The sequence below is a fragment of the Heteronotia binoei genome, chromosome 19 (genome assembly GCF_032191835.1).
Source record: "Heteronotia binoei isolate CCM8104 ecotype False Entrance Well chromosome 19, APGP_CSIRO_Hbin_v1, whole genome shotgun sequence".
In the NCBI taxonomy this organism is placed as follows: Eukaryota; Metazoa; Chordata; class Lepidosauria; order Squamata; family Gekkonidae; genus Heteronotia; species Heteronotia binoei.
The window spans coordinates 34,510,831-34,534,263 of record NC_083241.1 but is presented as its reverse complement, the minus strand read 5'-3'; the positions used below and the strand labels follow the sequence as shown (position 1 = coordinate 34,534,263).

General features: G+C 48.6%; 1 protein-coding gene across 1 annotated transcript; it reads right to left on the bottom strand.

The window, feature by feature from the left end:
* Positions 1 to 883: 883 nt before the first annotated feature.
* Positions 884 to 15,304, bottom strand: LOC132587844 (cytochrome P450 1A4-like). Its single transcript, XM_060260230.1, has 6 exons — positions 14,468 to 15,304; positions 12,713 to 12,836; positions 10,148 to 10,237; positions 8,360 to 8,483; positions 6,449 to 6,535; positions 884 to 1,175 (listed from the first exon to the last, which is right to left on the bottom strand). The coding sequence occupies exons 1-6, from the start codon at positions 15,302 to 15,304 to the stop codon at positions 887 to 889; spliced, it is 1,551 nt and encodes a 516-aa protein (XP_060116213.1). The 3' UTR covers positions 884 to 886.
* Positions 15,305 to 23,433: the final 8,129 nt, after the last annotated feature.

Genomic DNA, 23,433 nt, shown 5'->3' with positions numbered 1-23,433 from the left:
GGAGAGGAACCGGATGCTATGCTGAAAATTTAGTCCTCTAACCCAAAAAATAGCCCTCCCAGAGCCCCAGATACTCCCAGATCAATTCTCCATTATTCCCTATATGGGAATCAGTCCCCTATGGGAATCAGTGTCCATAGGGAATAATGGAGTGCCCAGCAGACATTTCCCTCCCCCTCCCTTTCTGATGAGCCTAAAGCGGGGGGGAGGGCCTCCAAACCGGGGGATCCCTTGCCCCTTCCTGGGGTTTGGCAACCGTAGCGGCTGAGCAGGGAGCTGAATTCGAATCTCCTTGGCCCTCTTCCACTGCTCTAACCATTAGATGGTGTCTGAGGAAGTGTGCTTGCCCATGAATGCTTATACCGTGAAGGAAACTTTGTTGGTCTTAAAAGCTCCACAGGACTCCATTTTTGTTCCATTACACCAGCATTACAATCCCCGCAGTGTTGTTTTAAAAATTCACATTGATAGCCTTTCACAAGACCCGCCCCCGATCCTGTTTGATTGGCCACATTTGCACATATCAACGGTTCTGAAGTGTTCTGCTTCTGCAGTGACTGTGGCGGTTCTCGTCTCCTTGGAACGCTCTTTTCAGCCCTTTCAGTTTCGCCCTCACAATGATACCATCTGAACATATCAGAAACGCAAGACAATGCCCAACAGCGTGGCCAGAAGCGTAGACCTTCTGCTGGTTAGACATGGCACGGATGACCACCTATTTTCCTCTACTGAGGAACAATGTCCTATCTGCATTTAGCTTAATGTCAGTCCATAGTTTCAGCCTGGAAGATAGGCCCACTCCTGGGCAAACTTTAAATCAGGGAGAGACGGACGGGAAGAAATATTCCTAAACTTCAATCTCTTGTTCACTTCAATCTCTCGCTCTTTAGAACCTCTGCCTGACCTGGAAATGGTCACACTTCTTGTTTTTCATCGTGAGTCCATACAGTGGGGTGGTGTCCGCTGTCTGTCCCTGGCACAAACTGAATTCTAGTTTCTGGAGCAGGGTGGTCAAGAAAAGGAAGACCTCCCCTTTGCCGATGGACTCCCCGATGCATCTTCTCTTCCCCAAACCGAAAGACAGGACCTTCTCGCTCTCCACTCGATTTATTCCAGCCCCGTTGGCCGACAGGAAACGTTCGGGCTGGAAAGAAGAAGGATCCTTCCAAAGTTTCCTAAGAAAACAAAGAAAAAAACAGATGCTCCAGACCTGCAAGACTAGGCCAAGATGTCCTCCTGACCAAAGGTGGCCAACCTCCACTTGGATACTGAAGATCTCCTGGGATTAGAACTAGTCTCCAGGCAACAGTGTTCAGTTCTTCTGGAGAAAATGGCTACTTTGACAGGTGCAGGGCTTATTTTTGTAGCAGGAACTCCTTTGCATATTAGGCCACACACCCCTGATGGAGCCAATCGTCCAAGAGCTTACAGGGCTCTTAGTACAGGGTCCAGGGATAGAATTCTAGCAGGAGCTCCTTTGCATATTAGGTCACACACCCCTGATGGAGCCAACCCTCCAAGAGCTTACAGGGCTCTTAGTACAGGGTCCAGAGATAGAATTCTATCAGGGGCTCCTTTGCATATTAGGCCACGCACCCCTGATGGAGCCAATCCTCCTAGAGCTTACAGGGCCCAGAGATAGAATTCTAGCAGGGGCTCCTTTGCATATTAGGCCACGCACCCCTGATGGAGCCAACCCTCCAAGAGCTTACAGGGCTCTTAGTACAGGGTCCAGGGATAGAATTCTAGCAGGGGCTCCTTTGCATATTAGGCCACGCACCCCTGATGGAGCCAATCCTCCTAGAGCTTACAGGGCTCTTAGTACAGGGTCCAGAGATAGAATTCTAGCAGGGGCTCCTTTGCATATTAGGCCACGCACCCCTGATGGAGCCAACCCTCCAAGAGCTTACAGGGCTCTTAGTACAGGGTCCAGGGATAGAATTCTAGCAGGGGCTCCTTTGCATATTAGGCCACGCACCCCTGATGGAGCCAATCCTCCTAGAGCTTACAGGGCTCTTAGTACAGGGTCCAGAGATAGAATTCTAGCAGGCGCTCCTTTGCATATTAGGCCACACACCCCTGATGGAGCCGATCCTCCAAGAGCTTACAGGGCTCTTAGTACAGGGTCCAGGGATAGAATTCTAGCAGGGGCTCCTTCGCATATTAGGCCACCCCCTCCCTGATGCAGCCAATCCTCCAAGAGCTTACAGGGCTCTTAGTACAGGGTCCAGAGATAGAATTCTAGCAGGGGCTCCTTCGCATATTAGGCCACACACCCCTGATGTGGCCAATCCTCTAAGAGCTTACAAGGCTCTCAGTACAGGGCCCACTGTAAGCTCCAGGAGGATTGGCTACACCAGGGGTGTGTGGCCTAATATGCAAAGGAGCTCGTGCTAAAAAAAAAAGCCCGATGAGGGCCTTCCAGGGGGTGGGCAGGAATGTTGTGGGCAACACCCCCAACACAATGGCATCACCCAGAAGATAAGTCATCGTGTCTGGCCATCACATTGAAAGGGACCACACCCCTTTTAAATTCCTTCCCTCCATTGGAAATAATGAAGGACAGTGGCACCTTTTTTGGAAGTTCACAGAATCGGACCCCCTGGTCCAATCCTTTTGAAACGTGGAGGGTATTTTGGGGAGAGGCACCGGATGCTATGCTGAAAATTTAGTGCCTCTACCTCAAGAAACAGCCTCCCTAGAGCCCCAGATACCCGCTGATCAATTCTCCATTATACCCTGTGGGAATTGATCTTCATAGGGAATAATGGAGTGCCCAGCAGACATTTCCCTCCCCCGCTCCCACTTTCTGATGACCCTGAAGCAGGGGGAGGGCCTCCAAATCGGGGGATCCCCTGCCCCCACCTGGGGGTTGTGCAGGGGAACACTCATCGTGCCCCTGTATAAATCGATGGTGCGGTCTCATTTGGAGTACTGTGTGCAGTTCTGGTCGCCGCACCTCAAAAGGATATTATAGCATTGGAGAAAGTCCAGAAAAGGGCAACTAGAATGATTAAAGGGCTGGAACACTTTCCCTATGAAGAAAGGTTGAAACGCTTGGGGCTCTTTAGCTTGGAGAAACGTCGACTGAGGGGTGACATGATAGAGGTTTACAAGATAATGCATGGGATGGAGAAAGTAGAGAAAGAGGTACTTTTCTCCCTTTCTCACAATACAAGAAATCGTGGGCATTCGATGAAATTGCTGAGCAGACAGGTTAAAATGGATAAAAGGAAGTCCTTCTTCACCCAAAGGGTGATTAACATGTGGAATTCACTGCCACAGGAGGTGGTGGCGGCCACAAGCATAGCCACCTTCAAGAGGGGTTTAGATAAAAATATGGAGCAGAGGTCCATCAGTGGCTATTAGCCACAGTGTGTGTGTGTGTGTGTGTGTGTGTATATATATATATATATATATATATATATATATATATATATATATACACACACACACACACACACACATTTTGCCACTGTGTGACACAGAGTGTTGGACTGGATGGGCTATTGGCCTGATCTAACATGGCTTCTCTTATGTTCTTATCTTTTGGGGCAACTCTATGGTTAAACTAAGCTTAAACCATGGAGTTTGCCCCAAAGCCAGAGTGTCCTCTGTGCAACATCCCTGACGTGATGTCACTTCCAGGTGATGTCATCACATTGGGGACATAATGTGGCAATGTCCCTGTTTAGGGGAGAGGTCTCCCCTCCCGGCCAGCTGGTGCACAGCTGCACCAAGGAGCCTGCAGGGACCTGGGTGCGGCAACCCTATTTTTCCACCCCCACCAGCCTTAGAGATCACCAGATGGCTTGCTGCTGATGTTGCCCTGTTTCCAGCCCGCAAAAGGAAGAAACTCCTTGGCAGATTCATACTGATCGGGGCAGTTACTAATACAGATAAGTCTAAGTACTCAGCCGTGTTGGTCTGAAGTAGTAGAACAAAATAGGAGTCAAGGTGCACCTTTAAGACCCAACTTAGTTTTATTCAGAACGTAAGTTTTCGTGTGCTCCCTAAGCACGCTTCATCAGGCGAGGAATCCGGCACAGTGAGCAAAGCCACACGTAGCTGGTAGTCAGTGGCTCAGAATGCAAACTGGTACAAATTTAAGATCCAATGACAGTACAGTAAAATGATCTGGTAGGGAGTGGTTTAGAATGCAAAATGGTACAAATGAGAGATTCAAATTAAAAATTCAACTATTCTGTCATTGACTCTTTCATTTGTACCATTTTGCATTCTAAACCCCTCCCTACCAGATATGAACATATGAAGCTGCCTTATACTGAATCAGACTCTTGGTCCATCAAAGTCAGTATTGTCTACTCAGACTGGCAGCGGCTCTGCAGGTTCTCAAGCTGAGGTTTTTCACTCCTACTTGCCTGGACGCTTTTTAGTTGGAGATGCCGGGGATTGAACCTGGGACCTTCTGCTTCCCAAGCAGATGCTCTACCACTGAGCCACCATCCCTCCCCTAGATAATTTTACTGTACTGTCATTGGATCTTAAATTTGTACCAGTTTGCACTCTGAGCCACTGACTACCAGTTACGTGTGGCTTTGCTCACTGTACCGGATGCCTCGCCTGATGAAGCGTGCTTAGAGAGCACACAAAAGCTTACGTTCTGAATAAAATTAAGTTGGTCTTAAAGGTGCAACTGGACTCCTATTTTGTTCTAATACAGATAAGATTCACTTTTCGCTTTGAGGACTGCATTTAATACATCCCAGGTGGCCAAAATTGCTATTCAAACCCAGAAACTGAGGATGGCCTTTATGAAGACTTCTGCAATCCACCTGGCCGAGGAGAGGATTTGTATTAGGTTCCTATTATTTTATTGTTTTAGATTGCATAAGGGTGTTATGCTTTAGGCTGGCCGGTAAGCTGAACAAAACTCACCTTATGTAAGATTAGGTTGATCTCAGATCTTGAATCCAAGAAGTATAGGGTTCTGCAAAACTATCTGGACTAACGTTATGTAAGATTAAGTTGGCATCAGATCTTGGATGCCAAAAAGGATAGAGTTTTGGCAAAACTAGCAAACTTGGCAGAACTTGCAAGGAGGAGGAGGAGGTTTCGATTTATATCCCGCCCTTCACTCAAAGCAGCTTACAATCTCCTTCCCTTCCTCTCCCCGCAACGGACACCCTGTGAGCAATGCTCCCTCCAAGCTGTGGAGTCTTGTGAGTAAAAATTCTACTCCATGAGTTACTGGCGTTAAAATTGGGAGCCCCTGCATAAATTGGTTCGCTCTGGGGCTGTTTTTCCTGGGCTAAAAAAGTGAAGGCTAAAAAGCTGTGAGCTGGCTCACACTAACTCAGCTTAGAGGGAACACTGCCTGTGTGGTAGGTGGGGCTGAGAGAGCTCTGAGAGAACAGTGACGGATCCAGGGTCACCCAGCAGCTGCATGTGTCAGGCCTCCTGTGGGGGGAACTACTAAGGCTGCCACCTCTGGATTGCAAGATTCTTGGAGGTTTGGGGGGCAGAGCCCAGAGAGGGGAGGGGAGTGTGGCATAATGACATAAGTTTAGGGCGGGGGTGGCCAAACTATGGCTTGGGAGCCACATGTGGCTCTTTCACACATACTGCTTGGCTCCTGGAGGTTGAGGAGGAACATAATGCAGGCTTACTCTCAAGTAAACATGCTTAGCATTGGGACCTCAGTCAGCCTCGGAGCGTTGACCCGTAGATAGGCAACTATTTCTTCTGTGTGTGAAGTGGGGAAGGAGGGGAAGCCTGCCTATTTCCTCCACCACAGAGGTCACTTGGAGACCTAGAGCAGGGAAAGAGAGCGCAAGAGAGCCACTGGAAGGAGAGATGGAATTAAAGAGGGTGGCGCAGGGTTCCCCCTTAGTTTTACAGCTTTTGTAGGAGCTGTATGTACTAACCTTGGTATCGAGGCAAAGAGAGATGAATAATGATGCAAACGGTGGTCAGTGAATTATATGGTACCGTATTTTTCCTTCTCGCACAGGTGCCAAAAAATAATTCCCTAACTATTCCCTATCCTGGTCTTATGGGGACTGTTATTCCCAGCTTCTTAAAAAGTCTCCTTCTAGCACGGTCAGGTAGTAAAGTGCACACATAAGTATTTTATCTTTCTGTGCAAAGAAAGCGTTAAGAGTTTTAATAAAGACATGTATGTAATATTTGTTCATGTCTTGTGGCTCCCAAACATCTGACTTTTTTTTTTCTACGTGGCTCTTACATGAAGCAAGTTTGGCCACCCCTGCTTTAAGGAGAGACCTCAGTGGCGTATAATGACATGGAGTGCACTTTCCATAGCAGCCATTTTCTCCAGGGGGACTGATCTTTTACCTGGAGACCAGTTGTAATTCCAGGAGATCGCCAGCCACTACCTAGAGACTGGCAACGCTAATGGCTATAGCCCCAAAGTCCAGGAAGTGTTCTTTCAGCAGAATTTCAAAGAGGGTTCCGAAGTACTTACGCGTCGTGGTTGACCTGCCATTGGTTGACAAACACGCAGGTGTCTTTGGGGATGTAGAAGCCACCCAGAGCCGTTTCCCGAGTGGTGCTACAAGGAAAAACAAGCAATGTGATTTACGCAAGGATAAACCACTAGTAAGTGTCAAGCTGTTTTATGGAATAGTATGAGCTATCAGACTTGGGGGCAGGGGGACTCGGGTGTTAGAACACTGAAGCCTAAAATATCAATTTAGGATTGCCAACAACCTAGAGTACAGGGTTGCCAATCTCCAGGTGGGGTCAGGGGATCCCCCAGTTTGGAGGGGCCTCCCCTACTTCAGGGTCATCAGAACGCTGGGGGGGGGCAGGGGAAATGACTGCTGGGCACTCCATTATTCCCTATGGAGGCCGATTCTCATAGTGAATAATGAAGAATTGATCTGCAGGTATCTGGAGCTCGGGGGGGGGCTGTTTTTTGAGGTAGAGTCACCAAATTTGCAGCATAGCATCCACTGCCTCTCCTCAAAAGACTGTCCAAGTTTCAAAAGGATTGGACCAGGGGGTCCGATTCTATGAGCCCCCCAAAATGGTGTCCCTATCCTTCATTATTTCCAGTGGAGGGAAGGCATTTAAAAGGTGTGCGGTCCCTTTAAATGTGATGACCAGAACTCCCTTTGGAGTTTAATTGTGCTTGTCGCAACCTTGCTTCTGGATCCACCCCACTATCTCCTGGCTCCGCCCCCAAAGTCCCCAGATATTTCTTGAATTGGACTTGGCAACCATAACCTAGAGCGGGGGTGGGGAGATGTCCAGTTCCTTTAACACAGACACATTGTGTGGAAATGAGTAGGGAAAGCATTTGATGGCACAGAACAGAATAATGGAATCATAGAACTGGAAGGGATTTCCAGGGTCATCTAGTCCAACCCCCTGCCCAGTGCAGGAAATTCACAAATACCTTTCCCTAAGTTCACGTGATCAAGATGGCCATCAGATGACCATCAAGCCTCTGTTTTAAAAAAACCTCCAAAGGAGCACCACCACCAATGCACCCTCTAAGCCAGGGGTGGTCAAATTGAGGCTTGGGAGCCATGCGTGGCTCTTTCACACATATTGTGTGGCTCTTGGAGTTCCCACCATGTCGTTGGCAGGCTTGGAGAAGGAGGCATCTCTCTCTTTTAAATCCCTTCTCCAAGCCAAGCCAGCCAACAGCTTGGAGAACGCTTTTAAAGTTAAAATTCCTTTCTTTCCCCTCTCCCTCCCCCATCTGTTTTCCTTCCTTCCTTGCGGCTCTCAAACGTCTGAGGTTCATGTCTTGTGGCTCTCAACCATCTGACATTTATTCTAGGTGGCTCTTACGTTAAGCAAGTCCTGCCACCAATGTTCCCTCTAAGCTGCAGAGTCTTGTGAGCAAAAATTCTACTCTGTGAGCTACTGGCATTAAAGTTGTGAGCTGCTGAATAAAATATTGTGCTCCGGGGTCATCCTTCCTGAGCTAAGACAAAAAATGTGTGAGCTGGAGGCTTAAAATCTGTGAGCTAGCTCACACTCACTCAGCCTAGAGGGAACACTGCTGGCCACTCCTGCTCTAAGCTGTGGAGTCTTGTGAGCCAAAATTCTATTCTGTGAGCAACTGGCATTAAAGTTGTGAGTGAGCGATTTGGCTACTCCATCAATTCGTTTGCTCTGGGGGCCACCCTTCCTGAGTTGAGACAAAAATGGGTGAGCTGGAGGCTAAAAAACTGCGAGCTAGCTCACGCTAACTCAGCTCAGAGGGAACACTGGCCACCACCTCCTGAGGAAACCTGTTCCTCGGGACGGAATGGAAGTTGTACCTTTCCAGTTAGCCTCCGTTAAAGGGATAGAACCTCCCGCCCCGGTTTTTGGCAGACCTCTCTGTCATACAGGAAGTCCAGTCGTGTACAAATCTTACCAATGAGGGATTGTGAAAGGCAAGAAAGAGGAATGTCTGAACGTTTCCAGAAGAAAGGCATCCGTGTAAGGCAGCACGGAACGGTCAGACAACCGGGGCTTCCTTTCTCTGCCGATCGTCTGGTCTGCAGGACAGGAGAGAGGAAAGAGATTGAGGAAATATGCCTTCAGTTTTGTTTTGTTTTTAAAGCATTTATACCCTACCTTTCTCCTTTAATAGGGACCCATCGTTTCCCTCACCTCCATTTTAAGTTGAGAGTTTTTGTGAAGGTTAGACTTGTTACTGACCCAAGGACATCCAATGAGCTTCCATTGCAGAGTGGGAGATTCGAACCCAGGATCTCCCAGATCCTAGTCTGATATTCTAAGCTAGGGCTCTCCAATATCAAGGTTTTCAGAAAGTGGGTGGGGCTAGTGTAAAGGAAAGATTGTTATTGGCTACACTCAGGGGTGCAAGAATTCCACCCTTGGCTACGCTCATTCAAACGAAAGGCATCTCTATTGCTGCAATAGCAGCAGTAGCCACTCCAGAATCAAGAGAACTAGTAGTTACACAGACTTTCCTTAGTCAGTATGTAAAGTAAGTAAGTAAAGTAAAATTTTATTTGTATCCCGCCCTCCCCCGCCAAAGCAGGCTCAGGGCGGCTAACAACAGGAAATAACAGTACATTAATGAAAGATTAAATTAGCCTTAAAACCAGTTAATACATTAATTAAAAGTCGTTACTAATCTAATCGCATTAAATTAAATTAAATTAAATCTAACAATAATATTATCATTTGACGCTATGTCTGTTAGTTGGTATTGATGGCGAATCTCTAAACTGGACCATTTTGATGTTTCTTTGTTGTGCACTTATAGTTCAGCTAAATGCCAATTTAAAGAGGGTGGTCTTGCAGGCCATGCGGAACTGACCAAGGCTCATGTGGGTCCATGAGCACCAGTTTGGTGTAGTGGTTAAGTGTGAGGACTCTTATTTTATTTATTTATTTTGTACATTTATAGCCCGCCCTTTCCCATGAAGGGCTCAGGGTGGATTCCGACAAGCCAAAACGTTGAAACCAACAATAAAACATCTAAATAGTTAAAACAATTAAACCAATACATTAAGTCAATCATTTAAGACGGCGTGGATGGTATAAGCACTTGGGGCGTAATTATCGTGGGCAGCCTAAGTTGCCCTAAGATGCCAACAGTATTGGCCCCAAATGAAGTGGCCGTCATTGCTGGGATGCCAGTTGGATGGTGTAGTATCTGGGAGAACGGGGTTTGATTCCCCACTCCTCCACTTGCAGCTGCTGGGATGGCTTGGGTTAGCAATAGCTCTCGCAAGAGTTGTCCTTGAAAGAGCAGCTGCTGTAAGAGCTCTCTCGGCCCCACCGACCTCACAGAGGGTGTCTGTTGTGGGGGAGGAAGATAAAGGAGATTGTGAGCCACTCTGAGACTCTTCGGAGTGGAGGGCGGGATATAAATCCAATATCTTCTTCATTGTGCAGTCAAACTTTCGTTCTTTTTATTCTCTCTTCTTTCTCCTCTTGCAATTCTTTTGCAAAGGGAGGAGGGAGATATCGTGTTTCTGCCTCCTGTGGCAGCCATTTTAGGTTACACCGTCTCCTGCAGCAGCCATTTTGAGGTGCTGATTCCCACCCTCCCCATAAAATTCCAAAGGAGCCCTTAGGCTGCAAAAGATTGGGGACCCCCTGCTGTAACCTCTACAGCACACCAACTCTTCTGCATGTTATTTAAATTAAGTGGGTTTCAGATTCTGAGTTGAGGGTCTTGAATTACCTATCTCCTCCTGGATCTTCTTCTGGATTTCCGGGTAGGTCACCAGATACAAGAGGGACCATGACAAAGCAGTGGTGACTGTATCAAAACCTAGGAGGAAAGAACAAACAGATCAATTAACAACAAGATGCCAAGAAGGGTGAAACGTTAACGCATTCCCTCTCTGAAAATTTGCACTAAGCTTCGTTTACTACCCTAATCCGGAAAAAATAAAAATGTTCAAAAGCCAGCAATCCAAGACCGTTAAGAAGCACTGAAAGTCAAAGAAGAAGATGAAGAAGAAGATATTGGATTTATATCCCGCCCTCCACTCCGAAGGGTCTCAGAGTGGCTCACAATCTCCTTTACCTTCGCCCCCCCCACAACAGACACCCTGTGAGGTAGATGAAGATATTGGATTTATATCCCGCCCTCCACTCCGAAGAGTCTCAGAGCGGCTCACAATCTCCTTTCCCTTCCTCCCCCACAACAGACACCCTGTGAGGTAGATGAAGATATTGGATTTATATCCCGCCCTCCACTCCGAAGAGTCTCAGAGTGGCTCACAATCTCCTTTCCCTTCCTCCCCCACAACAGACACCCTATGAGGTGGGTGGGGCTGGAGAGGGCTCTCCCAGCAGCTGCCCTTTCAAGGACAACCTCTGCCAGAGCTCTGGCTGACCCATTCCAGCAGGTGCAAGTGGAGGAGTGGGGAATCAAACCCAGTTCTCCCTGATAAGAGTCCGCACACTTAACCACTACACCAAACTGGCTCTCCAGAAAGTATTCAGTGTTTTGAGCAGGGGTCATTTTGTAGAAAAAGAGCTGCCAGAACCCATTAGCACCTCTAATTTGCGTATGCCACACACCCCCTGACATCACCGGAAGGTGGACTAAATTCTATCAGCTACCTTAAAGTGCTTCTTGAATTAGAATTGTCATAATAAAACCTTACTTCCATCCAGTGTTCCCCCTAAACTGCAGTCTTGCGAGCAGAAATTCTACTGGCATTCAAGTTGTGAGCTCCTGCTTAAATTATTGTGTTCTGGGGTCATCCTTGCTGAGCTAAGACAAAAATACGTGAGCTGGAGACTAAAAAAAAATCTATGAGCAAGCTCACGCTAACTCAGCGTAGAGGAAACCATGCTTCCCTCATACTTTTAAAATGACTTTCTCCTATGTGGCCACAGTGGCATGAGGAAGATTTCCATCTGTCTGCTTGATACGTTTTGGTTATTTCCCCATTTTTTTTTTGTGGGGGAAAATATTACAAAGTTTGTCCAATCCTAGAGATCAGCAAAATTTTCACAGGGGGGTTTGAACAATGGAGCCCAGAAGCAAGTATTGGGGAGGGGGGCTAAAAAAGGAAGACCACAATAAAATTTAGAGGTTCCGGAGCTCTGCCTAGTTTTGAGCAAAGGGGTCCTTGGGAAAGTGAATTCAAAAGTGGGATGGTTTTACATATGTCTGAACAGCCAACACAGAGATACGTTTTAGGAAAGCAGAAAAACAGGGCATTTCCCTATACAACCCTCAGGACGGAGGTTCCCCACTCCTGCTGTAGGAAGGCTTGCCAATCCCCAGGTCCCAGCGGGGGTTCTTCCGCTTTCCCAGGCTCCTTCCCGCCCCCAGTCAGCTGGCTGGCAGGGAGTGGGGTGAAAGCCCGGCCCCCACAGGTCCATGTGCCTTTCCACCTCTGGAGGCTTCAGTCTCCAATTGAAAGGCTTCCTCTTGGGATGGTGTGTCTGTGTTACTTTGAAGAAGTTGGCAGCAACTTGTAAGTAGAGAGGCCAATCCCCCTTCAGAGTAGAGAGGCCAATCCCCCTTCAGAGGGGGGGGTGCAGGGGGGGGGGAAGGGAAACGTCTGCTGAGCACTTCATTATGGAGATCGATTCTCATAGGGTATAATGGGGAATTGATCTGTAGGTTTCGGGGGCTCTGGGGGGGTTGTTTTTAGAGGTAGAGGCACCAAAGTTTCTGTATAGTATCTAGTGCCTCTCCCCAAAGTACCCCCCAAGTTTCAAAACGATTGGATCAGGGGGTCCAATTCTATGAGCCCCAAAAGAAGGTGTCCCTATCCTTCATTATTTCCTATGGAAGGAAGGCATTTAAAAAGGCGTGCTGTCCCTTTGAATGTGATGGCCAGAACTCCCTTTGGAGTTCAATTATGCTCGTCACACCCTTGTTCCTGGCTCTGCCCCAATGTCTCCTGGCTCCACCCCCAAAGTCCCCAGATATTTCTTGAACTGGACTCGGCAACCCTAGCTGTAGGGTTTTCAAGGCAAAAGACATTCAGGAGTGGCTGGTGGTGGCCTGCGACTGTGGACTTCCTTGATGGTCTCCCATCCAAATACTAAACAGGATTGACCCTGCTTCGCTTCCCAGACCTGACAAGATTCGGCCAGCTGAGGCTGCTCAGGTCAAGGCAAAGAGACAATGCTAAGCTTATTGGGGCAAACAACGCAATATACCCCCATATAAGCAGAAGCTGCAACTGGTTTTATCCTTATCTTTAGAATCTGCTGATTGCAGGAGTTATCACAACGGGGGGGGGGGGAGGAGGCCTTTTGGTTATTGGGCTCTCACCTGCTCCAAAGAGATCCCCGACGATACTGACAATCTTTTTATCTGAAATCTCGACGTTGGCATTCTCATCCACCTTATCTTCGCAGTGGTCGATCAAGGAGTCGGTGATGTCTCGGATGTGCTCCTAAAATACATGAGACCGGACAGGAACAGTGGTTCAAGACGCTGGGTTGGATCGTTTGACCTGGATGCTTTGGTGAATGCGTGTCACAAGAGACTAAACTCACTAGCAGTTTGAGAGCCAGTTTGGTGTAGTGGTTAAGTGTGCAGACTCTTATCTGGAAGAACCGGGTGTGATTCCCCACTCCTCCACTTACATCTGCTGGTATGGTCTTGGGTTAGCCCTAGCTATCGCAGGAGTTGTCCTTGAAAGGGCAGCCGTTGTGAGAGCCCTCTCAGCCCCACCTACCTCACAGGGTGTCTGTTGTGGGGGGAGAAGACATAGGAAATTGTAAGCTGCTCTGCGTCTCTGATTCAGAGAGAAGGGCGGGGTATAAATCTTCCTTCTTCCTCTTCTTCTTGTTAAGAGCAGTTTGACAAAGGAACCAGGGTGGGAAATTGTCCCCGATTGGTTGATTTATATTCTGCCTTTCTACTCATTGGGAAGCCCAAAGCAGCTTACATTATTCTCCTCCCCTCTGTTTTATCTTCACAACCATCCTGTGAAGTGGGTGAGGCTGAGAGAATCTGACTGGACCAAAGCCATCCAATGAGCTTCCGAGGCAGAAGTGGGGATTCGAACTTGAGTCTCCCAGATACTAATCAAACACACTGAACCACTACACCACACTGGCGCTCACATTCATCAGCGTTTGCAAGCCAGGTTGCCACTTGTGAAGGATGCTCCTGTAAGCTTTGGATTTTCTACATAGAACAGGGGGTGGTCTAGATGCTCTGTATTCTTGGTGCTTGGGGGGGAGGGCAACAGTGGGAGGTCTTCTAGTGTCCTGGCCCCACTGGTGGACCTCCTGATGGCACCTGGGGTTTTTTTGGCCACTGTGACACAGAATGCTGGACTGGATGAGCCACTGGCCTGATCCAACATGGCTTCTCTTATGTTCTCTTATGGCCTCTAAGAAACCATCCAACTCCTTCTGTGGAAAAACAGACAAGATGCTGGAAGAAGCCATGATCAGATCTTCCAGAATCTCCTTCCGTTCAATGATGCCCATATGCCTTTTCCCAGTCAGACTGGAGAGGGAAGGGAGACAGACTATAATATAACTCTTTAAAGAGGGAGAAAAATAGGTAAACACCCCTTTTTTTTCTTTTAAGGATTAATAGGGCTTTTTTGTGGCAGGAACTCCTTTGCATATTAGGCCACACATTCCTGAGGTAGCCAGTCTTCCAAGAGTTACAGGGCTCTTATTCCAGGGCCTACTGTAAGCTCTTGAAAGACTGGCAACATCAGGGGTGTGTGGCCTAATATACAAAGGAGTTTCTGCTACAAAAAAAAGCCTTGAGGACTAACAGTCTACACGGGGTGGCTTCAAATTGTGGGATCTCTGAACTAAAATCTGACAGAGAGAAGAGCCAGATAGGGATGCCAGAACTGAAGTACTGAGTGGAATGGTTTCAAAGAGTCGCCATCTTGGTCTGCAGTAGAACTGCCCAGTTCAAGGCTCGTAGCACCGTAGAGACCAACACGTTTTTCCGAGTGACAAAGAGGATCTGGACTCCTGAAAGCGTGTACCCCGCCCCCAAATCTAGGTGGTCTCTCAGGTGCTTCTGCATGGAATGGGCTCCCACGTTTACCTTGTCAAAGCTGGTATAATGCTCGCTGACGATTTTCTGCACAAATGTCGAGAACCGACTATTGAGATCCTTGAAGGCCTTCATAGTCTGGTTGGGAAGATACCGGAGGATCGGGAGGAAGTCGGCTGGGTTTCCCGAAGCAGCCGCCTCCCCAAACTCGTTATTTATGTTGACGAAGCTGAGAAGCTCTTGGTCATCGTGGCTATAGCGCTTCCCAAAACACATGGCGCAGATGACGTTGGCCACCGAGACCACCAGATACCGGTACGGGTCAAAGCTCTTCTGCTCCTTCATCAGCTCCTGGAATTTCTGGATTAGATAGTCGGCTTCATTGGAGACGTGCTCCTCCAGCAGACAGGAGGACGAGGTCAGGCTGGGGGAAGCAGAGAAGGTCTTCAAGGCATTTTGAGCCAGCTTCCGATTGGCTCGCCAGACTTCCCCGGAATCGTGACCAAAGGTTAAGCTCTGGCCCTCGCTGATGAACTGGAAGCTGTAGAGATCGGGGCGTCCCATGAAGTCCTCGCCCTGCTTCACCAGCGCTTGCCGGATTGTGTCCAGCCCACTCAGCACTAAGACCGGCCGTGTGCCCAGGTGGATCTGCATCACGTCCCCGTATTTCTGACTCATCTCGCTCAGGGACAGATGGGGGTTCTTTCCCAGATCCAGGATGTTGCCGATCAAAGGGTAGCCTCTCGGGCCTGGGACCCTCTTCAGCCCCTTTGTGACCGGTTTCCAGAAAGATTTTGCGATCGTCAGAACCAGGCAGAAAACACAGCAAGCAATGAGGAGTTCTGTGACCGGTAGGATCCCTGGGATTTCTATTATGGCAGCCTCCATCTTGCAAAATTTGAGGGAATCTTAAGGCAAGAAAAACAAAACGGGAAAGATGATGAACAAGAACTTGGAGCTCAGTCTGAGTTCATTTACTACATTTATACTGCACTTTGCCCAATGGGAACTCAAAGTAGTACTGGGGTGTCAAACTCATTTGTTTTGAGGGCCGGATCTGACATAAAAGAGACCTTGTTGGGCCAGGCTATGTCTGGTTGGGCTGAGCCATGTTGGGCCAGGCCATGTGTGTACCTATTTAAGATTAGGTAGCAGATACATAAATTTTATAAAGGACACAGACAAACACAAATACGTATTTTTTTTAAAAAACTTAAAACATGCTTAAAACGTTAGCACTCATTGGTCTTAAAGGTGCTTTCTTTGTATTTCTTCCATGTGATCCAGGGAACTGGGCAAAGGAAGCGCTGGCTCTTTCCTTCCTTCCCCAAGGACTTGGGGGGGAGCCTCAGCCAATAGAAGGAAAAGAGGCTTGGCTCAGTAGCTCTGCTGTGCCTGGCAAAGCAAGCTATTCCTCCTCCTCAGCCAATGGAGAAAATAGAGGTTTTGTTCTGTAGCTCCTGTGCGATTGAGCAAGCCTGGCAAAGCAAGCTGTGATGCAGAAGGAAGCAAGATGTGGAAAGAAGGAAGCAGATGACAGCCAGTTGCTTGAGGGCCGGATAGGAGCCCTCCAAAGGCCTGATTCAGCCCCCCAACTGCATGTTTGACACCCCTGGTCTACATCATTTCTCATTTTAGCCTCACAACCACCCTGTGGGGCAGGCTAAGCTGAGAGACTGCTTTTTCATTCTCCAAACATTTCCCCCTTGGATTTTGGAGCTTCCCAATGCCCTGAGTGCTTCATGACCCACCTGAGCTCTTCTCCACTTAAAAAAAAAAAAGTAATTCCAAAGTACAAGCAGTGCATTAGGAATATCAAGTTTCCACAATTTGTGCATGCCCGTGTACAGAAACTCTCAAGCAAAAAATTGAAACGACAGCGCGATTCTAAACACAATAAATGAGTGTGTAAAGTGCCGTTGAGTTGCAATTGACTTATGGTGACCCCAGCAAGGGGCTTTCATGGCAAGGGAGAAGCAGAGGTGGTTGCCTTCTGCTGCAGAGCCTTCCTTGGTGGTCTCCCATCCAAGTATCAATCCTGCTTAGCTGCTCCTAGAAAGAGGCTTTTAAGGCAAATGAGAAGCAGAGGTCGTTGGCCATTGCTTTCCTCCACAGAGTCTTCCTTGGTGGTCCCCCCATCCAAATACTAACCCTGCTTAGCTTCCCCCCAGCAAGGGTCTTTCAAGGCAAGTGAGAAGCAGAGGCGCTTGGTCATTGCCTGCCTCTGCAGAGCCTTCCTTGGTGGTCTCCCTTCCAAGTACTGACTCTGCTTAGCTTCCAACTTACAGCGACTCCAGCATGGGTCTTTCAAGGTAGGTGAGAAGCAGAGGTGGTTGGCCATTGTCTTCCTCTACAGAGCCTTCCTTGGTGGTCTCCCATCCAAGTACTAACTCTGCTTAGCTTCCCCCAGCAAGAGGCTTTCAAGGCAAGTGAGAAGCAGAGGTGGTTGGCCATTGCCCTCCTCTGCGGAGCCTTCCTTGGTGGTCTCCCTTCCAAGTACTAACTCTGCTTAGCTTCTCCCAGGAAGGGGAGTTCAAGGCAAAGGAGAAGCAGAGGTGGATGGCCATTGACCTCCTCTGCAGAGCCTTCCTGGTGGTCTCCCTTCCAAGTATTAACCCTGCTTAGGTTCTCCCAGCAAGGGGCTTTCAAGGCAAGTGAGAAGCAGAGGTGGTTGCCCATTGCCTTCCTCTACAGAGCCTCCCTTGGCAGTCTCCCTTCCAAGAACCAACCCTGCTTAGCTTCTGGGAAAACCTGGCTCCACCATGCTGCTTCGCCCTTCTAAACCCGTTGACTTAAGCGGGCTTCCCCCCCCCCCCCCCCAGCTACAGTACCAGTTCATACGCATTCCCACGGAAGAGACGGAACAGTAGAAACGATCCGTCTTTTCTGGGAGGTTTTTAAAGTGAATGGCCAGCGATATGTACGCGGCGTCTCAAAGCTGCTACACGAACAGAATCTCGGTGCGGTCTTTCAGTCTCTCAACAAAGATCGTTTCAGAGGGCAGCTGTGCAGGGCAGCACTAGATATGCTGGATTTGAGTCCTGCAGCAGCTTACCGAGTGACAAGAGATTCAGGGAATGAGCATTCAAAAATCCAGGCTCCCTTCCCCAGAGACAAGCGGGAATCGAGAGCCCTCGGCTTTATATTCAGTCAGAAGGTAAGAGGGGTGCTGCAGATAAAGGATTCTGGATTCAAAGGATCTTGTCAGTCTGCGAGGTGCCACTGGACTCAAATCCAGTCTCTTTTGCTGTTTTATTAGTACATTTCAGAAATTTAGAAGGGACAGCAACCGCAAACTGCACTTGAGTCCTCAAGCAGCAGAGTGAAACGTGTGGTTTCCACGTCACAGCCACTGGCCAGTGGGTGCTTATGGCAAAAGCACAAGTATGATACTCAGCGTGGCATTAACTGCTTGTTGGGGTGCAGGAGAACTGCATTTCCCTTGAAACGCATACAGTTCAAATGGAAGCACGAAATGTCGTTTCTCCAGAACCAGATGTGCAAAGTGTGGGCACAACATCTGGATGACATTTAACTGTGTAATAGCACCTGTGCGCAAAGGCCTCTGGGGAAAACCTGGAGGAATTGGGAACAGCATGTAGCTCGATTTTTTTTACCAGAGTGGGGGCTCGAGCACACCACAAAGGGACCTGAAGTTTGCTTTCTGCAGCAGAGGAACCCAAACCTCAGCCTGATGAAGGAAAGGGATTTTGCACACGCTCAGAGGCACTTAACACTAGCTGCAGATAGAGAGAGAGAGAGAGAAGAGAGAAGAGAAAAAGAGAGAGAATTCTATTTGGGACTATAAGGCAGCATTTAAACCAGAGGTGGCCAAACTTGCTTAACATAAGAGCCACGCAGAACAAACACCAGATGCCTGAGAACAGGCACAAGACATGAACATCAGATGTTTGAGAGCTGCAGGACAGGACAGGACGGAAGGGCAGAAGGAAGGGAAAACAGTGGAAGGGAGGGAGGGGAGGTGGAAAGAAAGCAACTTTAATTTTAAACGCACTCTCCAAGCTGCTAGCTGGTTTGCCTTGGGAAAGTGATTTAAAGAGACGAACGCCTTCTCTAAGCCAAGCCAGCCAATGGGGCAGTGGATACCTCGAGAGTCACACAATACGTGCGAAAGAGCCACGTGTGACTTCCCAGCCACAGTTTGGCCACCCCTGATTTAAACCAAGGGAACTCGATTCAGTTCGTCTTAGCAGAACTCACCCAGAGCGTGGAAATGTATTTCCCCTCAACCTAAAATACCAGTCCCGCCAGCAGACGCGCATTCATGCATGCACACGTGCAAGCCAGCTAACCCCGCGTTGGAAAACGCGCAGCAACCGTGTTACCTGCAGCGCGCGCTCTTCTGCAAGCCCGCTGGGGTCCAGCCAAGTTCTCCCGGGATGCCAAAGTCCAGCAAGGCAATCCGTTCGCCGCCCGTGTCAATTTCCCTGCTGGGTCTTCCAGCGGCCACTTTCTGCCGGCTTTATATGCACCTCCTCGGCTCCTGATTGGCTGGGCGCGTCGGGTCACGTGGCAGAGAGGCGATCAAAAGTCAAGCGGCTCCGGAGTCCCCAGAAACTTTTTTTTCAGGCTGCGGGTTCGTTTCTCTTTTCCAGATCGCTTTCAAGGGAAATGATCTGGGGCGAGCCGGGGGAAAGAGAGAGGGGATCAGCTCTCTGCAAAAAGACCGCCCCCCCCCCTCCAGTAAATTAGGATCTAGGGGCGGCTGGTAGATCCGGATTTAAGTCGCTGAATAGTGAGCCGTGGAAGACAGCGCAGTCTTGCAAAGGAGCGAGTCGGGATCATATGAACCTATGAAGCTGCCTTTTACTGAATCAGACCCTCGGTCCATCAAAGCCGGTATTGTCTACTCAGACTGGCAGCGGCTCTCCAGGGTCTCCAGCTGAGGTTTTTCATGCCTACTTGCCTGGACCCTTTTGAGTTGGAGATGCCGGGGATTGAACCTGGGACCTTCTGCTTACCAAGCAGATGCTCTACCACTGAGCCACCGGCCTTCCCAAAAGCCCTGCTGAAAGTAATTGGGCATTCCTTCTCTTTGAATATCCAATCATATATATGAACATATGAAGTTGCCTTCTACCAAATCAGACCCTCGGTCCATGAAAGCCGGTATTGTCTTCTCAGACTGGCAGCGGCTCTTCAGGGTCTCAAGCTGAGGTTTTCCACGCCTGCTTGCCTGGACCCTTTTTAGCTGGAGATTGAACCTGGGACCTTCTGCTTATGAAGCAGATGCTCTACCACTGAGCCTAGAGCCACCGTCCCTCCCCTTAATAGTTTTAGCTTGAAGCAAAGCAGAAAGGTTCAGGGGCTAAATGGCAGGATTTCCATTGGACAGGGCAAGGAGCAGGTGTGGGGAGGGGGAGCATCGCCCTGGTGGGTTTTCACCCCATTTCAACCCTGGGGAGGGTGAATGGGATGGTAGGATTCTGCTAAGTGTGGAGGGGTGTCTTATCCTGAATCAAACCCTTGCAGGGTAGGACTCGCAGTCTCTGCGCCTGTCCCGTGTGGAGGGTGGTCAAGTCACTCCCGATTTCTGGTGACCCCAGCAAGGGACTTTCAAGGCAAGCCAGAAGCAGAGGTGGTTTGTTGCTTTCCTCTGCAGAGACTTCCTTGGTGGTCCCTCATCCAAGTACTAACCCCGCTTAGCTTCTCAGTAGAATGCCGCACTAACAGTGTGCTTTTGCTTCCTTTGGCCTAGAGAAGCGGAACTGTGGCTTCATTCTCCCAGCAAGGGGCTCTCAAGGCAAAGGAGAAGCAGGAGCAGCTGGCCCTTGCTTTCCTCTGCAGAGCCTTCCCTGGTGGTCCCCCATCCAAGTACTAACACTGCTTAGCTTCTCCCAGCAAAGGGCTTTTAAGGCAAATGAGAAACAGAGGTTGTTGGTCATTGCCTTCCTCCACAGAGCCTTCCTTGGTGGTTCCCCCATCCAAGTACCGCTTAGCTTCCCCCAACAAGGGGCTTTCAAGGCAAGTGAGAAGCAGAGGTGGTTGGCAATTGTTTTCCTCTGTAGAGCCTTCTTTGGTGGTCGCTCACCCAAGTACTAACCCTGCTTAGCTTCACCCAGCAAGGAGCTCAAAAGGCAAGTGAGAAGCAAAGGTGGTTGGCTGTTTTCTTCCTGGAGTCCCAGAGGTGACAACGTTCCTTCTGAGTCAGTGTCCCTTCTGAGTTGTGGAATCTCGTGAGCAGAAATTCTACTTCGTGAGCTACTAGCATTAAAACGGTGAGCTAACTGCATAAATTAGTTTGCTCTGAGGCCATTTTTTTGTGAGCTAAGACAAAAATGTGTGAGCCAGAGGCTAAAATGCGGTGAGCTAACTCAAGCTAACTCAGCTTAGAGGGGACACTGTTCACAGTAGTCCACATCCGCTTCCCAAGGAGTCCAGAACTTTCTAAACAAGGGCTTGTGTTCCCATGGACTGTAAGATTGACTAAACGTCTTGGGAATGGATCAAGATGGGTAGCTGTTTTAGACTGCAGCTGTAGAACAGAACTGTAGAAAACAGACAGACAGACAGATAATCTTTAAAGGTCCACGAGCACCTTAAAGACTCACAAAATTCGTGGCAGGGGAGAAGCTTTTGGGAGTCACTTCTCACTGCTTCAGATATTGCTAGATTGTCTGTCCTCTTGTCTGAAATCACTTCCCTCTCCAAGATATAAGGACAGACGGACTCCTATCCTAGCAGCAGAAAAGAGCAAGAGTCCAGGAGCGACTTAAAGACTATAGCGACGTTTGTGGCAGCTTTCGTGAGTCGCTGCTCACTTCTCGGGAATCCTTTGCACCTCATCAGCTTCTGCAGAATGCCTTGGGATGGGATTCTCAGAACGTTAGGTAGCATCCAGCTGCAACGGACAAACACGTATTTGGAATGTGCAATGCACAGAGCAGGACTAATCCATTCTACCAAGGGTGTCCAAACTGTGGTTCTTTCACACCTATCGTGTGGCTCTCAAACCCCCCACCGCCCGATTGACCAGCTTGGAGAAGGCATTTAAAGTGAAGGCTGCTTTCTACCTCCACATCCCCCAATCTATTTTCCTTCCTTCCTCCCTCCCTCCCTCCTGTCTTGTGGCTCTCAAATATCTGACATTCATGTCTTATGACTCTCAAGCATCTGACCCTGATTCTATGTGGCTCTTACATTAAGCAAGTTTGGCCACCCCTGCGTTATACAATTCAGAGTCTTCCACATTGGGCCGCCGGGAAAGGAATCCCTTTCTCTCCTGTGAGTTTGCACGGACAGGAATTCTCTGTAAAGCAGGGGTCGTTTTGTAGAAAAAGAGGTGCTGGAGCTCATTAGCACCACTCATCTGCCTAACTCATTTGCATGTGCCACCCCCCCCCCGACATCGCCAGAAGGCGAACAAAATGATATCCGCTCAGCGTCTACCTTAAAATGCTTCTTGAATTAGAATTGCCATCACTCCCATCATACTTTTAAAATTACCTTCTCCTCTGTGACCACAGTGACTTGATGAAGATTTCCATCTGTCTGCTTTATATGTTTTGGTTATTTCCCCCTTTTTTGGGGTGGAGAGAAATATTAGAAAGTTTGTCAAATCTTAAGAGTTCAGCAAAATTCTCACAGGGAGTTTGAACAATGGAGCCCAGAAGCAAAGTTTGTTTTTTTTGGGGGGGGGGGGACAAAGAAAGAGCACAAAAAAATTCAGAGGTTCCAGAGCTCCACTCCTGTGAGTTCCTGCCCAAAATGAGGCCTGGTGTAAACATATTCCTCTCTCCCTTATTCAGAACTGTGCACTGTGTACAAAGGTGATAGGAACACTTTCCCTATGAAGAAAGGTTAAAACGCTTGGGGCTCTTTAGCTTGGAGAAACGTCGACTGCGGGGTGACATGATAGAGGTTTACAAGATGATGCATGGGATGGAGAAAGTAGAGGAAGAAGTACTTTTCTCCCTTTCTCACAATACAAGAACTCGTGGGCGTTCGATGAAATTGCTGAGCAGTCTGGTCAGAACGGATAAAAGGAGGTACTTCTTCACCCAAAGGGTGATTAACATGTGGAATTCACTGCCACAGGAGGTGGTGGCTGCTACAAGCATAGCCAGCTTCAAGAGGGGGTTGTGTCGCTGGTGTCTGGCCTTCATTACACCCCTGGCATTTCTTGATAGTTGCAGCCACAGAGTGAACACTTGCGTGAACCAGGCCGAACAGACCAGAACCCAGTCAGCACCGACAAATCAAGCAGCAGCGTAGCTCGGTGCCTGGCTGAACCGGTCCTTGGATTGTCTCGGTCAAGTGGAGCAAACGTTTCCTGGCTCGTATGTGCCAAATGTTCTTGGAAGGATTGGCAGCTGCCGGCTGGTACGGAAATTCAGAAGCGCCACCTGTCAATCCGCACTGATCCACCCATCGTGCGAAGGAACGAGGTGGTTGCGGGTTGAGGCAATGCAGTGGATAGCGTGTGCTGCTGGGGGTCAGGGGAAATCGTGTTGTCTGAATGCTCCCCGATGGGAAAACTCCCTGTGGAGGAAAACAAGAGAGGAACAAACTAGGTTCAAGCTTTCTTTTCAAAAGCTGATTTTCCCTTTTGTAGAGCATCTCTCTTTCTCTTTCCCTCTCTCACTTCATATAAGAACATAAGAGAAGCTATGTTGGATCAGGCCAGTGGCCCATCCAGTCCAACACTCTGTGTCACACAGTGGCCAATATATATATACATTGTGGCTAACAGCCACTGATGGATCTCTGTTCCATATTTTTATCCAGTCCCCTCTTGAAGCTGGCTATGCTTGTAGCCACCACCACCTCCTGTGGCAAGTGAGTTCCACATGTTAATCACCCTTTGGGTGAAGAAGTACTTCCTTTTATCCGTTTTAACCTGACTGCTCAGCAATTTCATTGAATGCCTACGAGTTCTTGTATTGCTTCTTTCTCTACTTTCTCCATCCCATGCATAATCTTGTAAGCCTCTATCATGTCACCCTGCACTTCCTGCTACTGGATTGGATTCTAGCCATTCCATTGTAGACTAAGCT

What these genes read in the sequence shown, in the direction of transcription:
- LOC132587844 (XM_060260230.1), bottom strand. Translation starts at nt 15,304, where the DNA reads ATGGAGGCTGCCATAATAGAAATCCCAGGGATCCTACCGGTCACAGAA. An exon ending in GAAGATCCAGGAGGAGATAG is followed by an intron (nt 8,484 to 10,147) that starts GTAATTCAAGAC and finishes CCTGTCCTGCAG; the next exon opens with ACCAGACGATCGGCAGAGAA. An exon ending in CCTTTCACAATCCCTCATTG is followed by an intron (nt 6,536 to 8,359) that starts GTAAGATTTGTA and finishes TTTTCCTTGTAG; the next exon opens with CACCACTCGGGAAACGGCTC.